This window comes from Carcharhinus amblyrhynchos, unplaced genomic scaffold, assembly GCF_965287045.1.
Source record: "Carcharhinus amblyrhynchos unplaced genomic scaffold, sCarAmb.v2.hapA chromosome_1259, whole genome shotgun sequence".
In the NCBI taxonomy this organism is placed as follows: Eukaryota; Metazoa; Chordata; class Chondrichthyes; order Carcharhiniformes; family Carcharhinidae; genus Carcharhinus; species Carcharhinus amblyrhynchos.
The window spans coordinates 471-20104 of record NW_027650999.1 but is presented as its reverse complement, the minus strand read 5'-3'; the positions used below and the strand labels follow the sequence as shown (position 1 = coordinate 20104).

The following is a 19634-nucleotide window of genomic DNA, read 5'->3' as shown; positions in this document are numbered from 1 at the left end:
ATTTGAGTGGGTGGGAAGGAAGGATCAGAAACACCAACGTGGCTCTAAAGGCAAAGTACTGTGGCTGCTGGAATCTGAATCATAAACAGAAAATACTGGAAAATCTCAGCAGGTTCTTGCAATGTGGTAGCACAATGGTTAGTTTTGTTGCTTCACAGCACCAGGGATCTGGGTTTGATTCCTGGCTTGGGTCACTGTCTGTGTGGAGCCTGCATGTTCTCCTTCTGGGTGCTCAGGTTTCCTCCCACAATCCAAAGGTGTGCTGGTTAGGTGCATGGGCCATGCTAGATTCTCCCTCAGTGTACCCGAATAGGTGCCGGAGTGTGGCAACTAGGGGATTTCCACAGTAACTTCATTGCAGTGTTTAAATGTAAGCCTACTTGTGACACTAATAAAAGAAAAAGCATTTGTGGAGAGAGAATAGAGCCAATGCTGAGATGTCTGAAGACAAAAATGTTGGCTCTGTTCTCTCTCCCCACAGATGCTGTCGGACCTGCTGAGATTTTCCAGCATTTTCTACCAGCGTGTAGCGTTTGTGCCATCAACCTAACTCAGGTGCTGCCAAATTCCCTTCTGAATGTTACTGTCAGCCTGCTCCCTTCTGGGGAACACTTTTGGCTGAGTCAGTACACAGGCTGGTCCAGTCCAGTCCACCTCTGAGCTCAGTTTGAGGGAATTGTGGTGGTGGTGGGGGAGGGGAGGGGGGTCCTGTCCGTGTACGAATACCACACGGTGAGGGGGGGGGGGGGGCGAGACAAACCACACAGTTTTTACCTTTGTTTCAACAGGTTTTATTCAATCGAGGAACGTCCCTCCGTGGTTAGGAAGGGTCACCGGCATCCATAAACAAGTCACCGATTTGCGTAAATATGCCAACAAACAGAGATAGTGCCAGGGCCGGCAGCAATCCTCATTTATGTTAAAGGTGTAAGATAGAATAAACAAGGCACTGGGGAAGGAAGGGGAAGGGGGTTTGATAAATAACAGCTTGGTACAGATAATCAATTACAACATTAGGATCAGTAGACACTCGGAGGTGTTCCTGCAGCATTTGTAGCGTAGAAAGGAGGTGCTTTTAATGAATTAAGAAGCTGTGTCAGTCACTCATCCTTGTACAGGCTATGGTCAGGTAAAGGGGATGGATGGGGCCTGGTCTCCTGCTGATGGGTTGAAATATCTCCAATTGGTTAAACTCCACTGGGGAGGGTGGGGGAAGGGGGAGGTGTCAAGGTTCAAAGCCAAAACGGAGGTTTTGTGTTCTTTCGAAATGGGGCAAAGTCTTTGGTTTTCTGTCACGAGGTTACTCAGTGTGTGTGAGAGGGGCTGTGAGGGATGGAGGAGAGGAGGGTGGAGCATGCTGAGAGTGCGAGTGGTGTCGAAGCTGGAAGCATGTAGTCAGAGGGTGCTAGACGCCAACGATCTCGGCGTTTCCAAAGCGTTTCCATGAATCCTGTTGCCCCGCAGCTCTGCCGGTACCACGGGCCTCCCTGCTCCAGCTTGTGAGGATCGGCCGGTAGATTACTCAGTGCCAGCGGCTAGGCACTCCACTGGGCAGGTTATGTACTGCAGGGGAGGGAGAGAACGCAGATAATTATAGGAAGCCTGCAGATGGGAATGATCACACTTAAAACTAGTTTACTCTGGGAAAGTGACTGCCATGAGCAGCCAGAGGGTATCAGACAATATTGGCTTATTGGTTAGTTAAGGATAGGGCACGCTAAGGTGACACAGTGGTCAGTACTGCTGCCTCACAGCACCAGGGACTTGGGTTCAATTCCCGGCTTGGGTCTACACGTTGCCTCCGTCAGCGTGGGTTTCATCCGGGTGCTCTGGTTTCCTCACACAGTCCGAAAAACGTGCTGGTTAGGTGCACTGGCCGTGTTAAATTCTCTCTGTATCCGAACAGCCGCTATAGTGTGGCCACTAGGGGATTTTCAGTGACTTCATTGCAGTGTTAATGCAAACATACTTGTGACGCTAATAAATAAACTTCTAAATTTCATTGTACAGTCACAGTTTAATATTGTATAGTCACATATAAAGTTTATTAGTGTCACAAGTAGGCTTCCAATAACACTGCAATGCAATGTGAAAATCCCCTAGTGGTCACACTTTGGTGCCTGTTTGGAAACAGACAGAGAGAATTTAACATGGCCAATGCACCTAACCACCACATTTTTCGGACTATGGAAGCTGGAGCACCCGGAGGAAACCCTCACAGACATAGGGAGAACGTGCAGACTGCACAGACAGTGACCCAAGCTAGGAATTGAACCCATAAGAACATAAGGAATAGGAGCAGGAGTAGGCCATCTAGCCCTTCGAGCCTGCCCCGCGATCAATAAGATTGTGGCTGATCTGAAGTGGCTCAGTTCCACTTTCCCGCTTTCCCCCCATAACCCTTAATTCCCTTGCCTACCAAAAACCTATCTAACCGCGTCTGAAATGTATTTAGCGAGGTAGCTTCCACCACTTCAACGGGCAGAGAATTCCAGAGATTCACCACCCTTTGAGTGAAGAAGTTCCTCCTCAACTCCGTTCTAAACGGCTCCCCCCTTATCTTGAGGCTGTGCCCCCTAGTCCTCCTGTCCTTTTGTTTCGGTCTTCACGGAGGAAGACGTGAATAATTTGCCAGGTGTTAGCGATGGAAAGGTGGTAGGACTGGAGGGTCTCAATGACATTATTGTTACTAGAGAGGCGGTGCTCAACAGACTGGAGGGACTGATTGTGGACAAGTCACCAGGACCGGATGGAATGCATCCGAGGGTTCTGAAAGAAATGGCGGAGGTGATAGTGGATGCCTTGGTGGTTATTTTCCAGATGTCGCTGGATTCTGGGGAAGTGCTGGAAGATTGGAAAGCGGCTAATGTTATGCTGTTGTTTAAGAAGGGTGCCAGGCAAAAGGCAGGGAATTATAGGCCAGTTAGTTTAACGTCTGTTGTAGGTAAAATGTTAGAATCTGTCATCAAGGAGGAAATAGCGAGGCATCTTGAGGGGAATTGCTTGATAGAGCAGACGCAGCACGGTTTCGTTAAGGGGAAGTCATGTCTGACAAATTTATTGGAGTTCTATGAGGATGTGTCTAGGGCGGTGGATAGAGGAGAGCCGGTGGATGTGGTCTTTCTTGATTTTCAGAAGGCGTTTGACAAGGTACCTCACAAGAGGTTATTGCAGAAGGTAAGGGGGCATGGAGTTGGGGGTAGGGTGTTAGCGTGGATAGAGGACTGGTTGTCAAATAGGAGACAGAGAGTGGGGGTTAATGGGTGCTATTCGGATTGGCGGTTGGTGACTAGTGGAGTGCCCCAGGGGTCGGTGCTGGGGCCTCAGCTATTCACCATTTATATAGATGATCTGGAGGAGGGAACCGAGTGTATGGTGTCGAAATTTGCTGATGACACCAAGATTGGGGGAACGGCAAATTGCGCGGAGGGTGTGGAGAGTCTGCAGAAGGATCTAGATAGGCTGGGCGAATGGGCCAGGAAATGGCAAATGGAATTTAATGTTGGCAAGTGCGAGGTGGTCCACTTTGGTAGGAAGAATGGTAGGAAGGACTATTATTTAAGTGGCGAAAAACTGCAGCAGGCGATGGTGCAGAGGGACCTCGGGGTCCTTGTGCATGAGTCGCAAAAACCCAGCCTGCAGGTGCAGCAGGTGGTCAGGAAGGCGAATGGGATGCTGGCCTTCATAGCGAGGGGGATTGAATATAAAAGTAGGGAGGTCTTGCTGCAGCTGTATAGGGCATTGGTGAGGCCGCAGCTGGAGTACTGTGTGCCGTTTTGGTCGTCGTACTTATGCAAGGATATTTTGGCCTTGGAGGGAGTGCAGAGGAGGTTTACTAGGCTGATACCGGGGTTGAGCTATGAGGAGAGGCTGAATAAACTGGGCTTGTACTCGTTAGAGTTTAGAAGAATGAGGGGAGATCTCATTGAGACGTATAAGATGATGAATGGGATGGATAGGATAGAGGTGGAGAGACTCTTCCCGCTCAGAAAGGACAATAGGACTAGGGGGCACAGCCTCAGGATAAAGGGGGGGGTGGTTTAGAACTTCTTCACTCAAAGGGTGGTGAATCTCTGGAATTCTCTGCCCGTTGAAGTGGTGGAGGCTGCCTCGCTAAATATTTTTAAGACGCGGGTTGATGGGTTTTTGATAAGCGAGGGGATTAAGGGTTATGGGGAGAGGGCGGGAATGTGGAACTGAGACATGACAGATCAGCCATGATCTTATTGAATGGCGGGGCAGGCTCGAAGGGCTGGATGGCCTACTCCTGCTCCTATTTCTTATGTTTCTGAGCGGGAAGAATCTCTCTACCTCTACCCTATCCATCCCCTTCATTATCTTATACGTCTCTATAAGATTCCCCCCTCATCCTTCTAAACTCCAACGAGTACAAACTCAGTCTATTCAGCCTCTCTTCATAGTTCAACCCCCTCATCTCTGGTATCAGCCTAGTAAACCTCCTCTGCACTCCCTCCAAGGCCAAAATATCCTTGCACAAGTGCGGCGACCAAAACTGCACTCAGTACTCCAGCTGCGGCCTCACCAGTGCCCTGTACAGTTGCAGCAAGACCTCCCTGCTTTTATATTCAATCCCCCTCACTATAAAGGGCCAGCATCCCATTCGCCTTCCTGACCACCTGCTGCACCTGCAAGCTGGGTTTTTGCGACTCATGCACAAGGACCCTCAGGTCCCTCTGCACCGTCGCCTGCTGCAACTTTTCGCTCTTTAAATAGTAATCCCTCCTACTATTATTCCTGCCAAAGTGGATAACCTCACACTTGCTAACATTGTACTCCATCTGTCAGGTCCTCGCCCACTCGCTCAGCCTATCTAGATCCTTCTGTAGACTTTCCACACCCTCTGCACAATTTGCTTTTCTACTTACCTTTGTGTCATCAGCAAATTTCGACACCATACACTCGGTTCCCTCCTCCAGATCATCTATATAAATGGTAAATAGCTGAGGCCCCAGCACCAATCCCTGCGGCACTCCACTAGTCACCAACCACCAATCAGAATAGCACCCATTGATACCAACTCTCTGCCTCCTATTAGGCAACCAATCCTCTAGCCACGCTAACACCTTACCCCCAACTCCATGCCCCCTAACCTTCTGAAGCAACCTTTTGTGCAGCACCTTATCAAACGCCTTCTTCCTAGCGTTTTCCTAGCGCTGAGAATCCTATATTGTATAGTCGTCTACAGCTCAGACTTTGGATGAAGGGTTGGGCTGCAAAGGGTCCCTCTTTGTATCATCCGAGGGGGTAGACGGTGCCCCTTCTGTTTCCATGTGCTTGTCAGGAGGCTGGCAGCCTCGGCAGTGCAGCATTCCCTGTTAACTCCTCCAGTCTGGCTTCCACCTACAGCTTTCCAACCGGTCATGAGGATACTCTACCCAAACAGCCAAATATTGGCTTTTCCTCCTGTCAAACTGCAAGGTATTTCAGATACTGGCCTTGCTTACCCTGCCTGCTCCCAGTGAAACCTTATTATTGTGCAGCATTCAATATATCCCCGCTGCTACCCCCCTCCACCCCTCTGTTCCTCGCTCCTAACCCTCTGTCCCCTGCTCCTATCGATGTTCCCTGCTGCTACACCCCCCCACCATGTTCCTCGCTCTTTCCCCCGTTCCCCTGCTCCTAATCCCACCCCATCCTGCTCCCATCGACCCACACTCACCTCCCCCCACCCCCCCCAACAGCCTGGCCATTACTTCCAGTCTCTGGGCATTATTATCGATGGGTGAAGGGGGCCTGATGGGACTAGCGACATTTTTAAAAAAAGACTATGTCCACAGGATGTGGAACTCACTGGCTCCCCCAACTGCAAGGGGGTGGTCGGGGAAGGTTTTCCTAAACTGCCCCCTGAAAGGGCACTGCAGGTTAAGGGGCGTCCGTGTTGAGACTGGGACTGGGAATCACGGAGAGACTGATATTATACGATCGTGGAGAAGCCTCCCTGCCCCAGTTTGATAGCAGCACCATGTTGATATTGAGAAGACACATGGGACCCCCTTGCGTGCTGACTGGATTTGTACTCACCTTTGATCCGTATTTCACTGTGGTGTATTGGGGCCGGTTACCGGAGGAATCGGGCAAGTGAGGGCTGCTTCCGTTCAGCAGGGGGTCAATCCTGGGCTTGTGGCAGTCACTGCAGCGCCATCCCTGTGTGCAAAAACAAAAAAAAAAACCACACGTCACAAACCAAGCGGTCGTTTCCAACAACTCCTGTTTATAGTACGGCTTAAACAAGGTGAAACCCTCTGGCTGTTTTTCAGAGTAGCAGCAGGTAGAATTTAACACCAGGTCACAGAGAGGTTTGGAGATAGTTGGTCAATGAGTGGGACTTCTCTCTGACACAGAGGGAACCCACTGGGCTGTGGATGATGGATATGATGCAACTCCCACCCTCCTCTCTTAACACTGTGTGAATCCCCACTCCATGCTATTCTGGAGGATTGTGCCCAGTCCCAGACTGCTTTGGCCTGAATGAATTTTAACTCTGGCCAGGTTCTTGGGGCTTGCCTCTGTGTTCCATCTAGATGGCTCAGACACTGAACACGATACAGTCCTCATCATCATTACCTGTTGTCCTCCTAGGCAACTGCATGTGCAGATGGCGCCGAGGTACTCCTTCTGCCACTGTTCACCCACATTATACACATTGCCTTCATCGTAGCAAGTGTCGTCATCTGCAAATAGAACAGATTAGATGTTAGCCTGGTCTGTGACCGACAACTATACAACGTCACTCACTGGCTGCTCCTGCTTCTGAACAACCTGGGTGTGTCTTTCATAGAAACTAGAAGCAGTTGGCCTTTTGAGCTTGGTCTGCCATTCATTTTGATCATTGAATTCAATATCCTGATCCCTTCTTCCTCCCGTATCCCTTGATCCCTTTAGCCCTAGAGTTATATCTAATTTCTTTTTGAAATCAATGTTTTGGCCTCAATTACATTCTGTGGTAATGAATTCCACACGTTCACCACCCTCTGGGTGAAGAAATTTCTCCTCACCTCAGTCCTCAAACTGTGACCCCCTAGTTCTGGATTCCCCCACCATCGGAAACATTCTTTCTGAATCTACCATCTAATGCTGTCAGAAGTTTATAAGTTTCTATCAGATTCCTTCTCACCTCTTCTAAACTCCAGTGAATATTATCCTCACCGACTTGCTGTCTCCTCATGTGGCAGACCTGCCATCCCAGGGACCAGCCTGGTAAACCTTTGCTGTTAACTGATCAGCAGTGTGAGAGGTAATAATAACAAAATGCATCTCCTTAACAGGATAGAGCATCAAAGTAAACGGAATCTCAAAAGGAAATTTAAAACATCAAAACAAAATGTGATTCAGGGGGTTGAGAACACCACGCCAGTCCCTGCAGCTGCCCAATGGGCATGGAAGGCCTCAGTTCCTGTGGGCACCACGTGTGCCCTCTCCAGGAACACCTGGCAGTGAACACTGCTGTGGAAGAAGCGGGAAGGAATCCATGTGTGCGTGTTCATAGAATCTCTACAGTGCAGAAGGGAGACATTCAGCCCATCGAGCTTGCACTGACCACAATCCCACCCAGGCCCTATCCCCAGAACTTCACATAATTACCCTGCTAATCCCCTGACACTCAGGGGCATAGCCAATCAACCTAACCCGCACGTATTTGGACTGTGGGAGGAAACCCACACAGACACAGGGAGAACATGCAAACTCCACACAGACAGTGACCTGAGACTGGAATTGAACCTGGGTCCCTGGCACTGTGAGGCAGCAGTGCTAATTCCTGTGACACTGGGCCATTCTGTGTTATTATTAATAAAACTTAATTGCTGCATTCTAGAACAAGCTTTGACACTCAGCCACATATGGGGAAATTACATCAAATGATTTGATTTGATTGATTGTTGTCAAACGTATTAGTGTACAATGAAAACTATCGTTTCTTGCACGCTATACATTCACTGTGTACGTAAGGGGGGAGAAGGAAAGGAGAGGGTGCAGAATGTAGTGTTGTAATGACCAAACCCTTGATCAGAGGAGGAGTCCTGAAGGAGGAAGGAAAGTCAGAGAGAGGTTTAGGGAGGGCATTCCAGAACTTACAGCCTGCAAAAATGAAGGTGCAACCAGCATTGATGGAGTGATTAATAGCGGGAATCTACAACAGGACAGAATTAGAGGAGGGACTTGGTCCAAGATAAGAAGCGCACAGTGATGATTTAAACGATGGCAAGTTCACAGAGAGTGCGGAGGTGAGGAAGGTGGAATGAGGGATTCAGATGAGCTGAGGCAGGGATAGAATCAGGCACGTGGACAGGGTTGGGCTTCTCTGATCCGAGGAACTTAGTATCTGGAGTTCACAGAGAGTGGAGAAAGTGTGAGGAACGATGTGGACATTTTGTAGGCTAGTGGGGGTGGGGGGGAGGTAGTGACACAAACTCGGGATTTTGAACTTACGCGGTTCACATTTGAACTCTCCCTTTCCGTTGCCAATGCAGGTACAGCTGAGCATCTGGCCGTTCTCACTGTGTCGGTCCCACTTCTCGCCAATCCTGTAGTTCATGCCATTGTCATGGCACCACTCTGAGTATAAAAGGGATGAGGAAAGTTATAGATATGGCTAGTGCTGTGAGCATCGTATCAAACAGAGATACCCATCCGTTTCAGTACAACCCTACGTCCCCCTGCATTTATACGATGCCCACCTTTTATGTTGACCTTGTGATGGTCAAACTCACCCGAGTATTCATTCTGATGCACACAAAAAGCCGACTGCAGGATCGGTGTTTCGAGGGATGGGCTTTTCCCATCGATCGAATCCCGTTTTCTTCACGGGAAAAGCTCCTGAACCCTTGGGCAGGGTTGCTGACACACATACTAAACTCGTAGTAAGTCAAGTCTCCTACATTCAGGATCGTGGAAGGACAGTCCTTATACAACTGCATCCTAAATGCCATTCCGACCTTAAGCGATACTTGGTTTTTGGGCCAATGTTCTGATTCCTCAGTCTGGCTGAGCTGCAGAAAGAGGCAGCACAGTTCCCCATGTGACCACTGTGGTCACGTCAAGTTTTGATAAGTTCATCTATTAGTCACATAAGAAATAGGAGCAGGAGTAGGCCATCCAGCCCTTCGAGCCTGCCCCGCCATTCAATAAGATCATGGCTGATCTGTTGTGGCTCAGTTCCACATTCCCGCCCTCTCCCCATAACCCTTAATCCCCTCTCTTATCAAAAACCCATCAACCCGCGTCTTAAAAATATTTAGCGAGGCAGCCTCCACCACTTCAACGGGCAGAGAATTCCAGAGATTCACCACCCTTTGAGTGAAGAAGTTCCTCCTCAACTCCGTTCTAAACCACCCTCCCCCTTTATCTTGAGGCTGTGCCCCCTAGTCCTACTGTCCTTTCTGAGCGGGAAGAGTCTCTCCACCTCTATCCTATCCATCCCATTCATCATCTTATACGTCTCAATGAGATCTCCCCTCATTCTTATAAACTCTAATGAGTACAAGCCTAGTTTATTCAGCCTCTCCTCATAGCTCAACCTCCTCAACTCCCCTCACAAGTTTGCTTACATTAACACTGCAGTGAAGTTACTGTGAAAATCCCCTAGTCGCCACACTCTGGCACCTGTTTGGGTACACAGAGAATTTACCATGGCCAATGGGTGCTCCAGATTCCTCCTACTGCACCCAACCATTTTCAGACTGTGGGAGGAAACTGGAACACCCAGGGGAAACTCACACAGACATGGGAAGAATGTGCAAATTCCACACTGACAGTGAACCAAGGCTGGAATTGAATCCAGTTCCTTGGCACTGTGAGGAAGCAGTGCTAACCACCAGGCTAACTCCATCTTCAATCGTGTGAAAGCTGGAAGGGTCTAAGAGCTTGGATTGGCCGGGGGAGTGAGACGGGCCAACCACGTACCCACAGCCATGGCAAGAAACTTCCAGGGAAAGTGTGGAGAGAGATCTGGGATAGGTGGTGGGGGGGGGATAATCAACGAGGGGGGGGGGAAATCGAGGAGAGGGTGCGGGGGGGGGGGTGGAATCGAGGAGAGGGTGCGGGGGGGGGGGGAAAATCGAGGAGAGGGTGCGGGGGGGGGAAAATCGAGGGGGGGGAAATATTGAGGAGAGGGTGCGGGGGGGGGGGAAATCGAGGAGAGGGTGCGGGGGGGGGGGGAAATCGAGGAGAGGGGAAATCGAGGAGAGGGTGCGGGGGGGAAATCGAGGGGGAGGGAAATCGAGGAGAAGGGAAATCGAGGAGAGGGTGCGGGGGGGAAATCGAGGGGAGGGAAATCGAGGGGGGGGAAATCGAGGAGAGGGTGCGGGGGGGTGAATATCGAGGAGAGGGTGCGGGGGGGGGAAATCGAGGGGGGTGAATATCGAGGAGAGGGTGCGGGGGGGGGGAAATCGAGGAGAGGGTGCGGGGGGGGGAAATCGAGGAGAGGGGAAATCGAGGAGAGGGTGCGGGGGGGAAATCGAGGGGGAGGGAAATCGAGGGGGGGGAAATCGAGGGAGGGTGCGGGGGGGGAAATCGAGAAATCGAGGGGGGGGGAAATCGAGGAGAGGGTGCGGGGGGGGGAAATCGAGGGGTGGGGGGGAAATCGAGAGAGGGTGCGGGGGGGAAATCGGGAGAGGGTGCGGGGGGGAAATCGAGGGGGGTGAAATCGAGGAGAGGGTGCGGGGGGGGGAAATCGAGGGGGGGGGGAAAATCGAGGAGAGGGTGCGGGGGGGGGAAATCGAGGAGAGGGTGCGGGGGGGGGAAAATCGATGAGAGGGTGTGGGGGGGGGGAAATCGATGAGAGGGTGCGGGGGGGGGAAATCGATGAGAGGGTGCGGGGGGGGGGAAAAATCGAGGAGAGGGTGCGGGGGGGGGAAAAATCGAGGAGAGGGTGCGGGGGGGGGGAAATCGAGGAGAGGGTGCGGGGGGGAATCGAGGGGGGGTGAAATCGAGGAGAGGGTGCGGGGGGGGGAAAATCGAGGAGAGGGTGCGGGGGGGAATCGAGGGGGGGTGAAATCGAGGAGAGGGTGCGGGGGGGGGGAAATCGAGGAGAGGGTGCGGGGGGGGGGAAATCGAGGAGAGGGTGCGGGGGGGGGAAAATCGAGGAGAGGGTGCGGGGGGGGGAAAATCGAGGAGAGGGTGCGGGGGGGGAAATCGAGGAGAGGGTGCGGGGGGGGGGAAATCGAGGAGAGGGTGCGGGGGGGGGGAAATCGAGGAGAGGGTGCGGGGGGAATCGAGGGGGGGTGAAATCGAGGAGAGGGTGCGGGGGGGGGGAAATCGAGGAGAGGGTGCGGGGGGAGGGGGAATCGAGGGGGGTGAATATCGAGGAGAGGGTGCGGGGGGAGGGGGAATCGAGGAGAGGGTGCGGGGGGGGGGATATCGAGGAGAGGGTGCGGGGGGGGGAAATCGAGGAGAGGGTGCGGGGGGGGGGAAATCGAGGAGAGGGTGCGGGGGGGGGGAAAATCGAGGAGAGGGTGCGGGGGGAGGGAAATCGAGGAGAGGGTGCGGGGGGAGGGAAATCGAGGAGAGGGTGCGGGGGGAGGGAAATCGAGGAGAGGGTGCGGGGGGAGGGAAATCGAGGAGAGGGTGCGGGGGGGGGGAAATCGAGGAGAGGGTGCGGGGGGGGGAATCGAGGGGGGGGGAATATCGAGGAGAGGGTGCGGGGGGGGGGGAAATCGAGGAGAGGGTGCGGGGGGGGGGAAAATCGAGGAGAGGGTGCGGGGGGGGGGAATCGAGGGGGGGGGAAATCGAGGAGAGGGTGCGGGGGGGGGAAATCGAGGGGGGGTGCGGGGGGGGGAAAATCGAGGAGAGGGTGCGGGGGGGGGAATCGAGGGGGGGGAATATCGAGGAGAGGGTGCGGGGGGGGGAAATCGAGGGGGGGTGCGGGGGGGGGAAAATCGAGGAGAGGGTGCGGGGGGGGGGTGAAATCGAGGAGAGGGTGCGGGGGGGGAAATCGAGGAGAGGGTGCGGGGGGGGGGAAATCGAGGAGAGGGTGCGGGGGGGGGGGAAATCGAGGAGAGGGTGCGGGGGGGGGGAAATCGAGGGGGGGTGCGGGGGGGGGGAAATCGAGGAGAGGGTGCGGGGGGGGGAGAAAATCGAGGAGAGGGTGCGGGGGGGGGAAATCGGGAGAGGGTGCGGGGGGGGGAAATCGAGGAGAGGGTGCGGGGGGAGGGAAATCGAGGAGAGGGTGCGGGGGGGGGAAATCGAGGAGAGGGTGCGGGGGGGGGAAAATCGAGGAGAGGGTGCGGGGGGGGGGAAAATCGAGGAGAGGGTGCGGGGGGGGGAAAATCGAGGAGAGGGTGCGGGGGGGGGGAAAAATCGGGGAGAGGGTGCGGGGGGGGGGGAATCGAGGAGAGGGTGCGGGGGGGGGAAATCGAGGAGAGGGTGCGGGGGGGGGAAATCGAGGAGAGGGTGCGGGGGGGGGAAATCGAGGAGAGGGTGCGGGGGGGGGGAAAATCGAGGAGAGGGTGCGGGGGGAGGGAAATCGAGGAGAGGGTGCGGGGGGGGGAAATCGAGGAGAGGGTGCGGGGGGGGGAAAATCGAGGAGAGGGTGCGGGGGGGGGGGAAAAATCGGGGAGAGGGTGCGGGGGGGGGGAATCGAGGAGAGGGTGCGGGGGGGGAAATCGAGGGGGGGGAAATCGAGGAGAGGGTGCGGGGGGGGGAAAATCGAGGAGAGGGTGCGGGGGGGAATCGAGGGGGGGGGAAATCGAGGGGGGGGTGCAGGGGGGGGGAAATCGAGGGGGGGGAAATCGAGGAGAGTGTGCGGGGGGGGGGATATCGAGGAGAGGGTGCGGGGGGGGGGAAATCGAGGAGAGGGTGCGGGGGGGAATCGAGGGGGGGGGAAATCGAGGGGGGGGTGCGGGATAAAGCGAACAACTCACTTGAGGATTCACATTTGAAATGACCACTCCCGTAGCCCACACAGCGACACAACAACTTGTAACCGCTGTCCGACATTCGCTCCCATTCCTGGCCGATGGTGTAATGGGTATTGGTGGTGGTGTCGAAACAGGACCCATCGGAGGTAATGGTCGAGGTTTCAGCAGCTGCAGTGTTAAAACACAGAACAGGCTCAGCACGAGGGAAAGATCCCGGCATTCTGACCCCAGTCAAACTCTGGATTTAAAATCCAAAGCTCCCTCCCCTGCCCTGTGGCTCAGTTGGAAGGACTCTTGTCTCTTGAATCAGAAGATTGTAGGTTCAAGTCACAAGCAGGGAGCCTCAGCACAGGAACCAGGCTGACACTCCCCCTGCCCCCGGTTGCTACAGGTACTGTCATTTGGATGAGCCTTGTCTCCCCTGTTGGGTATATCTACAGTCCCCCTCAGCACTGCTGTAAAGAAGAACTGGTGTACGTTAGAACAGAAAGAGCTGGGAAGACTCAGCAGGTCTAGCAGCATCTGTGGAGAGGAAAATTCCTGGCTCAAGGCCAATGTGACTTTTTCAGAGATGAGAGGTAGAAATATGATGGGTTATATAATGGGAGAGGAGGGTGGAGCAGAATCCCTACAGCGTAGAAGAGGCCATTAGGCCCATCAAGCCTGCACTGACTATGATCCCACCCAGGCCCTTTCCCCATAACTCATATTTGCCCTACTAATTCCCCTGATGCTAATGGACAATTTATCATGGCCAATCCACCCAACTTGCTCATCTTTGGACTGTGGGAGAAAACCAGAGCACCCAGAGGAAACCCATGCAGACACAGAGAGAATGTGCCAACTCTACTCAGACAGCAACCCCAGGCCAGAATTGAACCTGGGTCCCTGGCACTGTGAGGCAGCAGTGCCCTGAATAGGAGGTCTGAGATAGGCAGGAGCTAAGGAAAGATTGGCAGTGATGTTATGGGCATGAGACGAAACAGCGTGAACGGTAGTGTCAAAGCCAACTATTAGCACCTTCTTCAGTCTTTAACTCTACCATTAACATTCCCATATGTCGACGCATGTAGGCCCAGTCCGGCACGGAGGTGGATTTCCCATCTCTACAGGACACGAGTGATCCAGTTGACGTTTTATTCCAACAATCTGAGAGTTTCACAGTCACTGTGAATCATTTCCAATTCCACAGGTGGTTCTGTGTTGAGTTCCAATTCCACCGCAGGACTGCCGCAGTCAGCTCTGAACCCAGGTCACCAATGGCATTACCAATGTGCCACCATCTACCCACTGGCCACTTAATAAACATTGGTCAGCTGGCTGTGGTTTGTTCTGCTTTGACGTGGTGGCTCTGGAAGCTTTCCAGGTCCACTCGATAAGAGTAGGCCAGGGCTTGTGTTCGAAGCCCCCTCGAGAAAAGGCCGATGGTGCAGATCTCCTCGGCACGTCAGTGGAGTGACAAAGCAGGATTACGTGCCAGCGTAGTGAAAATGATGTGCTTGTGTCTGTTGGCTGGCAGGAAGCTGGGGAATTGTGATGAACAGAGCTTCGTCAGGGAACGGTTTGTTTTTAAATTGGGAATGGGTTGAAGGGTTTTGGGGAAAAACGCAGAAAAATGGGGGATGAGGAGCGTCTCAGCCATAATCGAACGGCAGAGTGGACTTGACAGGCCGGATGGACTAATTCTGCTCCTATAACTAATGAAATTCTGTGTTGCTGAGGGGAGGAGCAGCTTTTTATACTGATTATTCAATGATATATCAGCGTGTACAACACTCTGGAATCGCATGGGTAATCTCTGCTCCTATAGTCCCTCCCACCTCTCCACTCTGCTCGTGCTCTGTGTTAGCCTTGGGCTAATCCGTATTGACTGAAGAATAAAAGGCTGCTTGCTGCCTGATTGCATCACTGGTGAACAAGGCCGCACATTGGTAAATATTTGGTTTTCTTTTCGGCGGCCAGCATTCCAAGCCGAGTGTGTGGGCTTTACTGGACAAGAGAGGGGGCTGGCGAACACCGCGTTAACAGGCCTGCACTCTTAGCACCGACTCACCTGAAGGAGACAACATGGGACGTTTACCCCCCCACCCCCAACTCCCACCTCCCCACCCCAGGCTGCCCTCCCCCAGTGGCCCAACTCTCAAGCGAACTGGCTGCCAGCAAAAGAGAAAACTCTGGGAAATCTCAGCGGGTCTGGCAGCATCTGTAAGGAGAGAAAAGAGCTGACGTTTCGAGTCCAGGTGACCCTTTGTCAAACAACTTGGCTGCCCCTGCCCGTGCTAGGCCGGAGAGCTGGAGTGACCCGGTCATCAGGGTCTCTGTTAAATCTGCGGCACCCGCCTGGGGTGGGGCGTAAATATAGACCCCAGAGACTCGGTTAGGCAGTGAGGTGCCCAATCCGCACAGTTCGAACCTCCAGATCCACCAGGGATTTGTGGAAAAGCCCCCTCTTCCTTTGGTGACGGGTCTCATATTTAAAATCCTCAAATCACTGGGTGGAACTTTCCAGAACATTGTGGGGGGTTAGGGCCTGGATATTATGGTTCGGATCACTCCGTGACCTTGACACACTCTCTGTTACCTCCTCCTGCTCCACAATCCTCCTCGCGCACCTTATTTTACCAACTTGGAGCTTCTCAGTCACCAACCACCGTTCCCCCCCCCCCTCCTTCATTTGAGTTATTCCACATCGAGGGCCGTCAGGATGTCAGGCTCTGGAATTCCCTTCCCATACTTCTCCACCATTTTATACCTTGAGGGAGTTGTTTAAGGCCCGCCCCTCCAATCAGGTTCCGGCCCACTTGGCCCACGTTGTTCATTGGCGTTCCCATGGAGGACTCTGGGATGTTTAACTACGGGAGAAGTGAGCCAGAAGATTTGAAAGATAAGGAGCGGTTGGAATGCACGGGGACGTTTTTTTTTTCCCCATAGGAGGATGAGGGGTGACCTTATCACAGAATCATAAAATCCCTACAGTGCAGATGGAGGCCATTTGGCCCATCGAGCCTGCACCAACCATAATCCCATCCAGGCCCAACCCCCGCGACCCCACACTTTTACCCTGCTGGTCCCCCTGTTGCTAAGGGGCAATTTAGCACAGTCAATCCACCTAACGCGCACATCTTTGGAGTGTGGGAGGAAACTGGAGCACCCTGAGGAAACCCATGCAGGCACGGGGAGAATGTGCAGACTCTGCACAGGCAGTGACCCGAACTCGGGTCCCTGGTGCTATGAGGTAAGCAGTGCGAGCCAATGTGCTACCGTGCCATCCCAAACTTTACAGAGGTTTATAAAATCATGAGGGGCGTGGATAAGGTGAATAGCTAAAGGTCTTTTCCCCAGGGTAGGGGAGTCCAAGACTACAGGGCACAGGTTTAGGGTGAAAGGGGAAAGATATGAAAGGGACTGAAGGGGCAACTTTTTCACACAGAGGAGGGTGTGTGTATGGAATGAGCTGCCAGAGGAGGTAGTAGGGGTGGATACAATCACAACATTTAAAAGACATTTGGACTGGTACATGGATAGGAAAGGTTTAGAGGGATACGGGCCAAATGCAGGCCAATGGGACTAGTTCAGTTTAGGTAACTGGTCAGCATGGAGGAGTTGGGCCGAAGGGCCTGTTTTCCATGCTACATATCTCTACTGTTGTAGAGGATCCAGCAGGGGGCAGAAGCTCGCCGGTGATGGATCCAATTTCTCATTGCAGGGTCCCTGGATGTTACCCCCTTACACCTTCTCTTCCCCGAAAGCTGATAGCCTGGGGGTAGCTGCACTTATTGGTTCAGTCTCAGCTGCTTTCCTCTAGCTGTGGGTGCCAGCAAAAGTGCCCTTCACAGGCCCCAGCGGGCATGGAGCGGGTAGGACCAGAGGATCCCTAGAACTGTCAGTGTAGCCATTCCCTCTTAGGCTGAATGTGAGACGGTGAGGGCAATTTGATGGTAGGGGTGAGGTAGTCCCAGTAAGTCAATGGGTGGCACTGCGGTTAGCACTGCTGCCTCACAACACCAGGAACCTGGGTTCGATTCCCGGCTCGGGTCACTGTCTGCATGGAATCTGCACATTCTCCCCAAGTCTGCGTGGGTTTCCTCCCACACTCCAAAGATGTTAGATGGATTGGCCATGCTAAATTACTCCTTGGTGTCAACAGGACTAACTAGGGTAAATGCATGGGGATATGGGGGTAAAGGCCTGGGTGGGATTGTGGTCGGTGCAGACTCAACGGGCCAAATGGCCTCCTTCTGCACAGGGGGAGGAAAGACAGAGAATCGGCCTCAGTGTACAGAGGGTTGGCTGTGGCTTGAGGAAAGGCTGGAGGGATGTGGATTAATGATGCCTCTAAACTGCAGAGGAACCGTGTCAGAGACGGACACTTGGAAAAACGAGTTGTGACCAAAAGACTAAAGAAGTGCTACTTACTGGAATGCCCGACAGTGATGATGTCCTCCAGAATTTTCTGCTTCCCGTTTGCATCCAGCGCCTCGACAAGGATGTTGTAGCGACCCCCCGACACCAGGTTAGGCAGCACGGCGTACATGGAGGTTCCTGGTACCCGGAGCTGGAAACAAGATTGGGCAAGATCAGCTGGACCTTCTCTCTGATTCCCCTTTCGTTCTCAAGAACACCACCTTTCTCAGGGTGGTGGGATCGCTCAGTGGGCTCAGCCTAGTAGTAAGGCCCTGGGGCCCCAGTTTGACTTCAGAGTCCAGTGCAGAAGGAGGCCCATTCGGCCCATCAAGCCTGCACTGACCACAATCCCACCCAGGCCCTATTCTCGTAACCCCTCATTTTTTTTATTTGTTCATGGGACATGGGCATCGCTGGCTGGGCCAGCATTTATTGCCCTTGTTCAGAGGGCAGTTGAGAGTCAACCACATTGCTGTGGCTCTGGAGTCACGTGTAGGCCAGACCGGATAAGGGCAGCAGATTTCCTTCCCTAAAGGACATTAGAGAACCGGATGGGTTTTTTCCCCACAATTGACAGCGGTTTCAGGGTCATTAGCAGATTCTTAATTCCAGATATTTTTAATCAAGTTCAAATTCCACCGTCTGCTGTGGTGGGATTTGAACCCAGGTCACCACAACATTAACTGAGTTTCCAGATTAATAGTCTAGCAATAATGCCATTAGGCCATCTCCTCCCCTGCTAATTTTCCCAGCTTATTAGTCTGACACTGTGCAAACTCCGCAGACTGTGACCCAAGGCCAGAATTGAACACAGGTCCCTGGCACAGTGAGGTAGTAGTGCTAACCACTGTGCTACCAGAGAGATTGTCCCTTACAGTAGAGACACTGATGTAGCCTCCCAGTGGGATTATGGTGGTCCCACTACTGTCAATTTTCCACTGACCTTCCCACCATCAAATTCACTGAACAACGTGATCCACTTGCTCCCACTACTGGGACTCCGAGTATGGGAGCTCAGAGGCCTTCAGCCTCAGTCAGGGCTCACTCACAAGCCCAAGGCATTTAGTCACAACCAGGCATTGTGCTTTTCATTGTAAAACCGAGTGTGGCCAAGGACCGTGATCCCCTAACCATCAGTGAAAATCGTCCTGTTGAACAATAACGGACATCCAGGCTTGACCCGCGGGGGGGAGAGAAATCTGAGGTCTGTTTCCTCCCAGGTAGCTCCTTAACTTCCCAACACCCCCACCTCCACACCCCCCTCTTCGCCGCCACATGCTGATTGTAACCGGGATTTACCCCCCCCACAACAATAAGAAGGAATATCACCCACATCCATTGGACGCAGGTACCCGTGGTGGATGCCCATTCTCTGCCAGCCAGGGTGTGACTGGGGGAGGGGGGGGCATCACCGCTGAGTCCATCACCACTCCCTGGGCCTGATTTTATCATCTTCATTCTGAGCGGGCGCAATTCAGATCCGACTTGGAAATCTGCTCTCAGGCGCACCCCCCCCTCACCATACGCAATGTAGCCTGTAAAAAAGAAATCGCGGGTCTGAGTCACGCTGTGAGCAGGGCTTAGTGCGGCCGGAACGATGGGGGCTCCGAACCGCACGTGCACAGTTAGAAACAACTTTGAAAAAGCGCGCCCGCGTCAGATCGCTCCAGGGCCACAGAAAGCAGAGAAGGCGGGAGAATCGCTGTCCCCCTTATCCAGCCACCTCCCCGTCATCCAGACTGATCACAACCCTCTGCCCCATTCCACCCCCCCACCCTGCACCGATCGCTCGCAGAGTGGCAGCAGACCCCCTCCCACCAGAGGTCCATCTTACCCACCTCACCAGAGAACGATCTGGGCCCCCCCCACCCCCCCCACCAGCTGTTGCACCCGTTTCGGGTGTGAGTCAGATTGTGGCTGTTCCTGGGCCTCGGTAAAGTGGGCACCTGTGCGGGCGCGGATCATGTTAATGCCTGACTTTACCACATTTTCGTGCCTGTTTTCGATGGTAAAATCGGACCCTTCGTTTCCCTGCAGTTGGAACAAACATGCCAAGCACCCGGAGGAAACCCACGCAGACGCGGGGAGAACATGCAGACTCCGCACAGACAGTGACCCGAGCTGGGAATCGAACCCGGGTCCCTGGAGCTTTGAGGCAGCAGTGCTGACCACTGTGCTAACCGTGCTGCAGCCAGTCTGTGGTCTGGTTTGTCAGGCATTCTACATGTTAAGAGGAGCGATGGCTGTGGGTAGGCCGAGGAGCAGCCAGTTTGTTGTCCTTTCAGGGGATGCGGGCATCGCTGGCTAGGCCCAGGATTTACTACCCAACCCTAATTGCCCCGGAACTGAGTGCCT

General features: G+C 53.4%; 1 protein-coding gene across 1 annotated transcript; it reads right to left on the bottom strand.

The window, feature by feature from the left end:
• Positions 1–767: 767 nt before the first annotated feature.
• Positions 768–17451, bottom strand: LOC145340663 (fibronectin-like). The gene is made up of 6 exons (XM_080185127.1): positions 17292–17451; positions 12879–13043; positions 8449–8574; positions 6586–6692; positions 6043–6165; positions 768–1563 (listed from the first exon to the last, which is right to left on the bottom strand). Exons 1-6 carry the CDS (start codon positions 17407–17409, stop codon positions 1519–1521), a joined length of 684 nt encoding a protein of 227 aa, XP_080041253.1. The 5' UTR covers positions 17410–17451; the 3' UTR covers positions 768–1518.
• Between the last annotated feature and the right edge of the window lie 2183 nt (positions 17452–19634).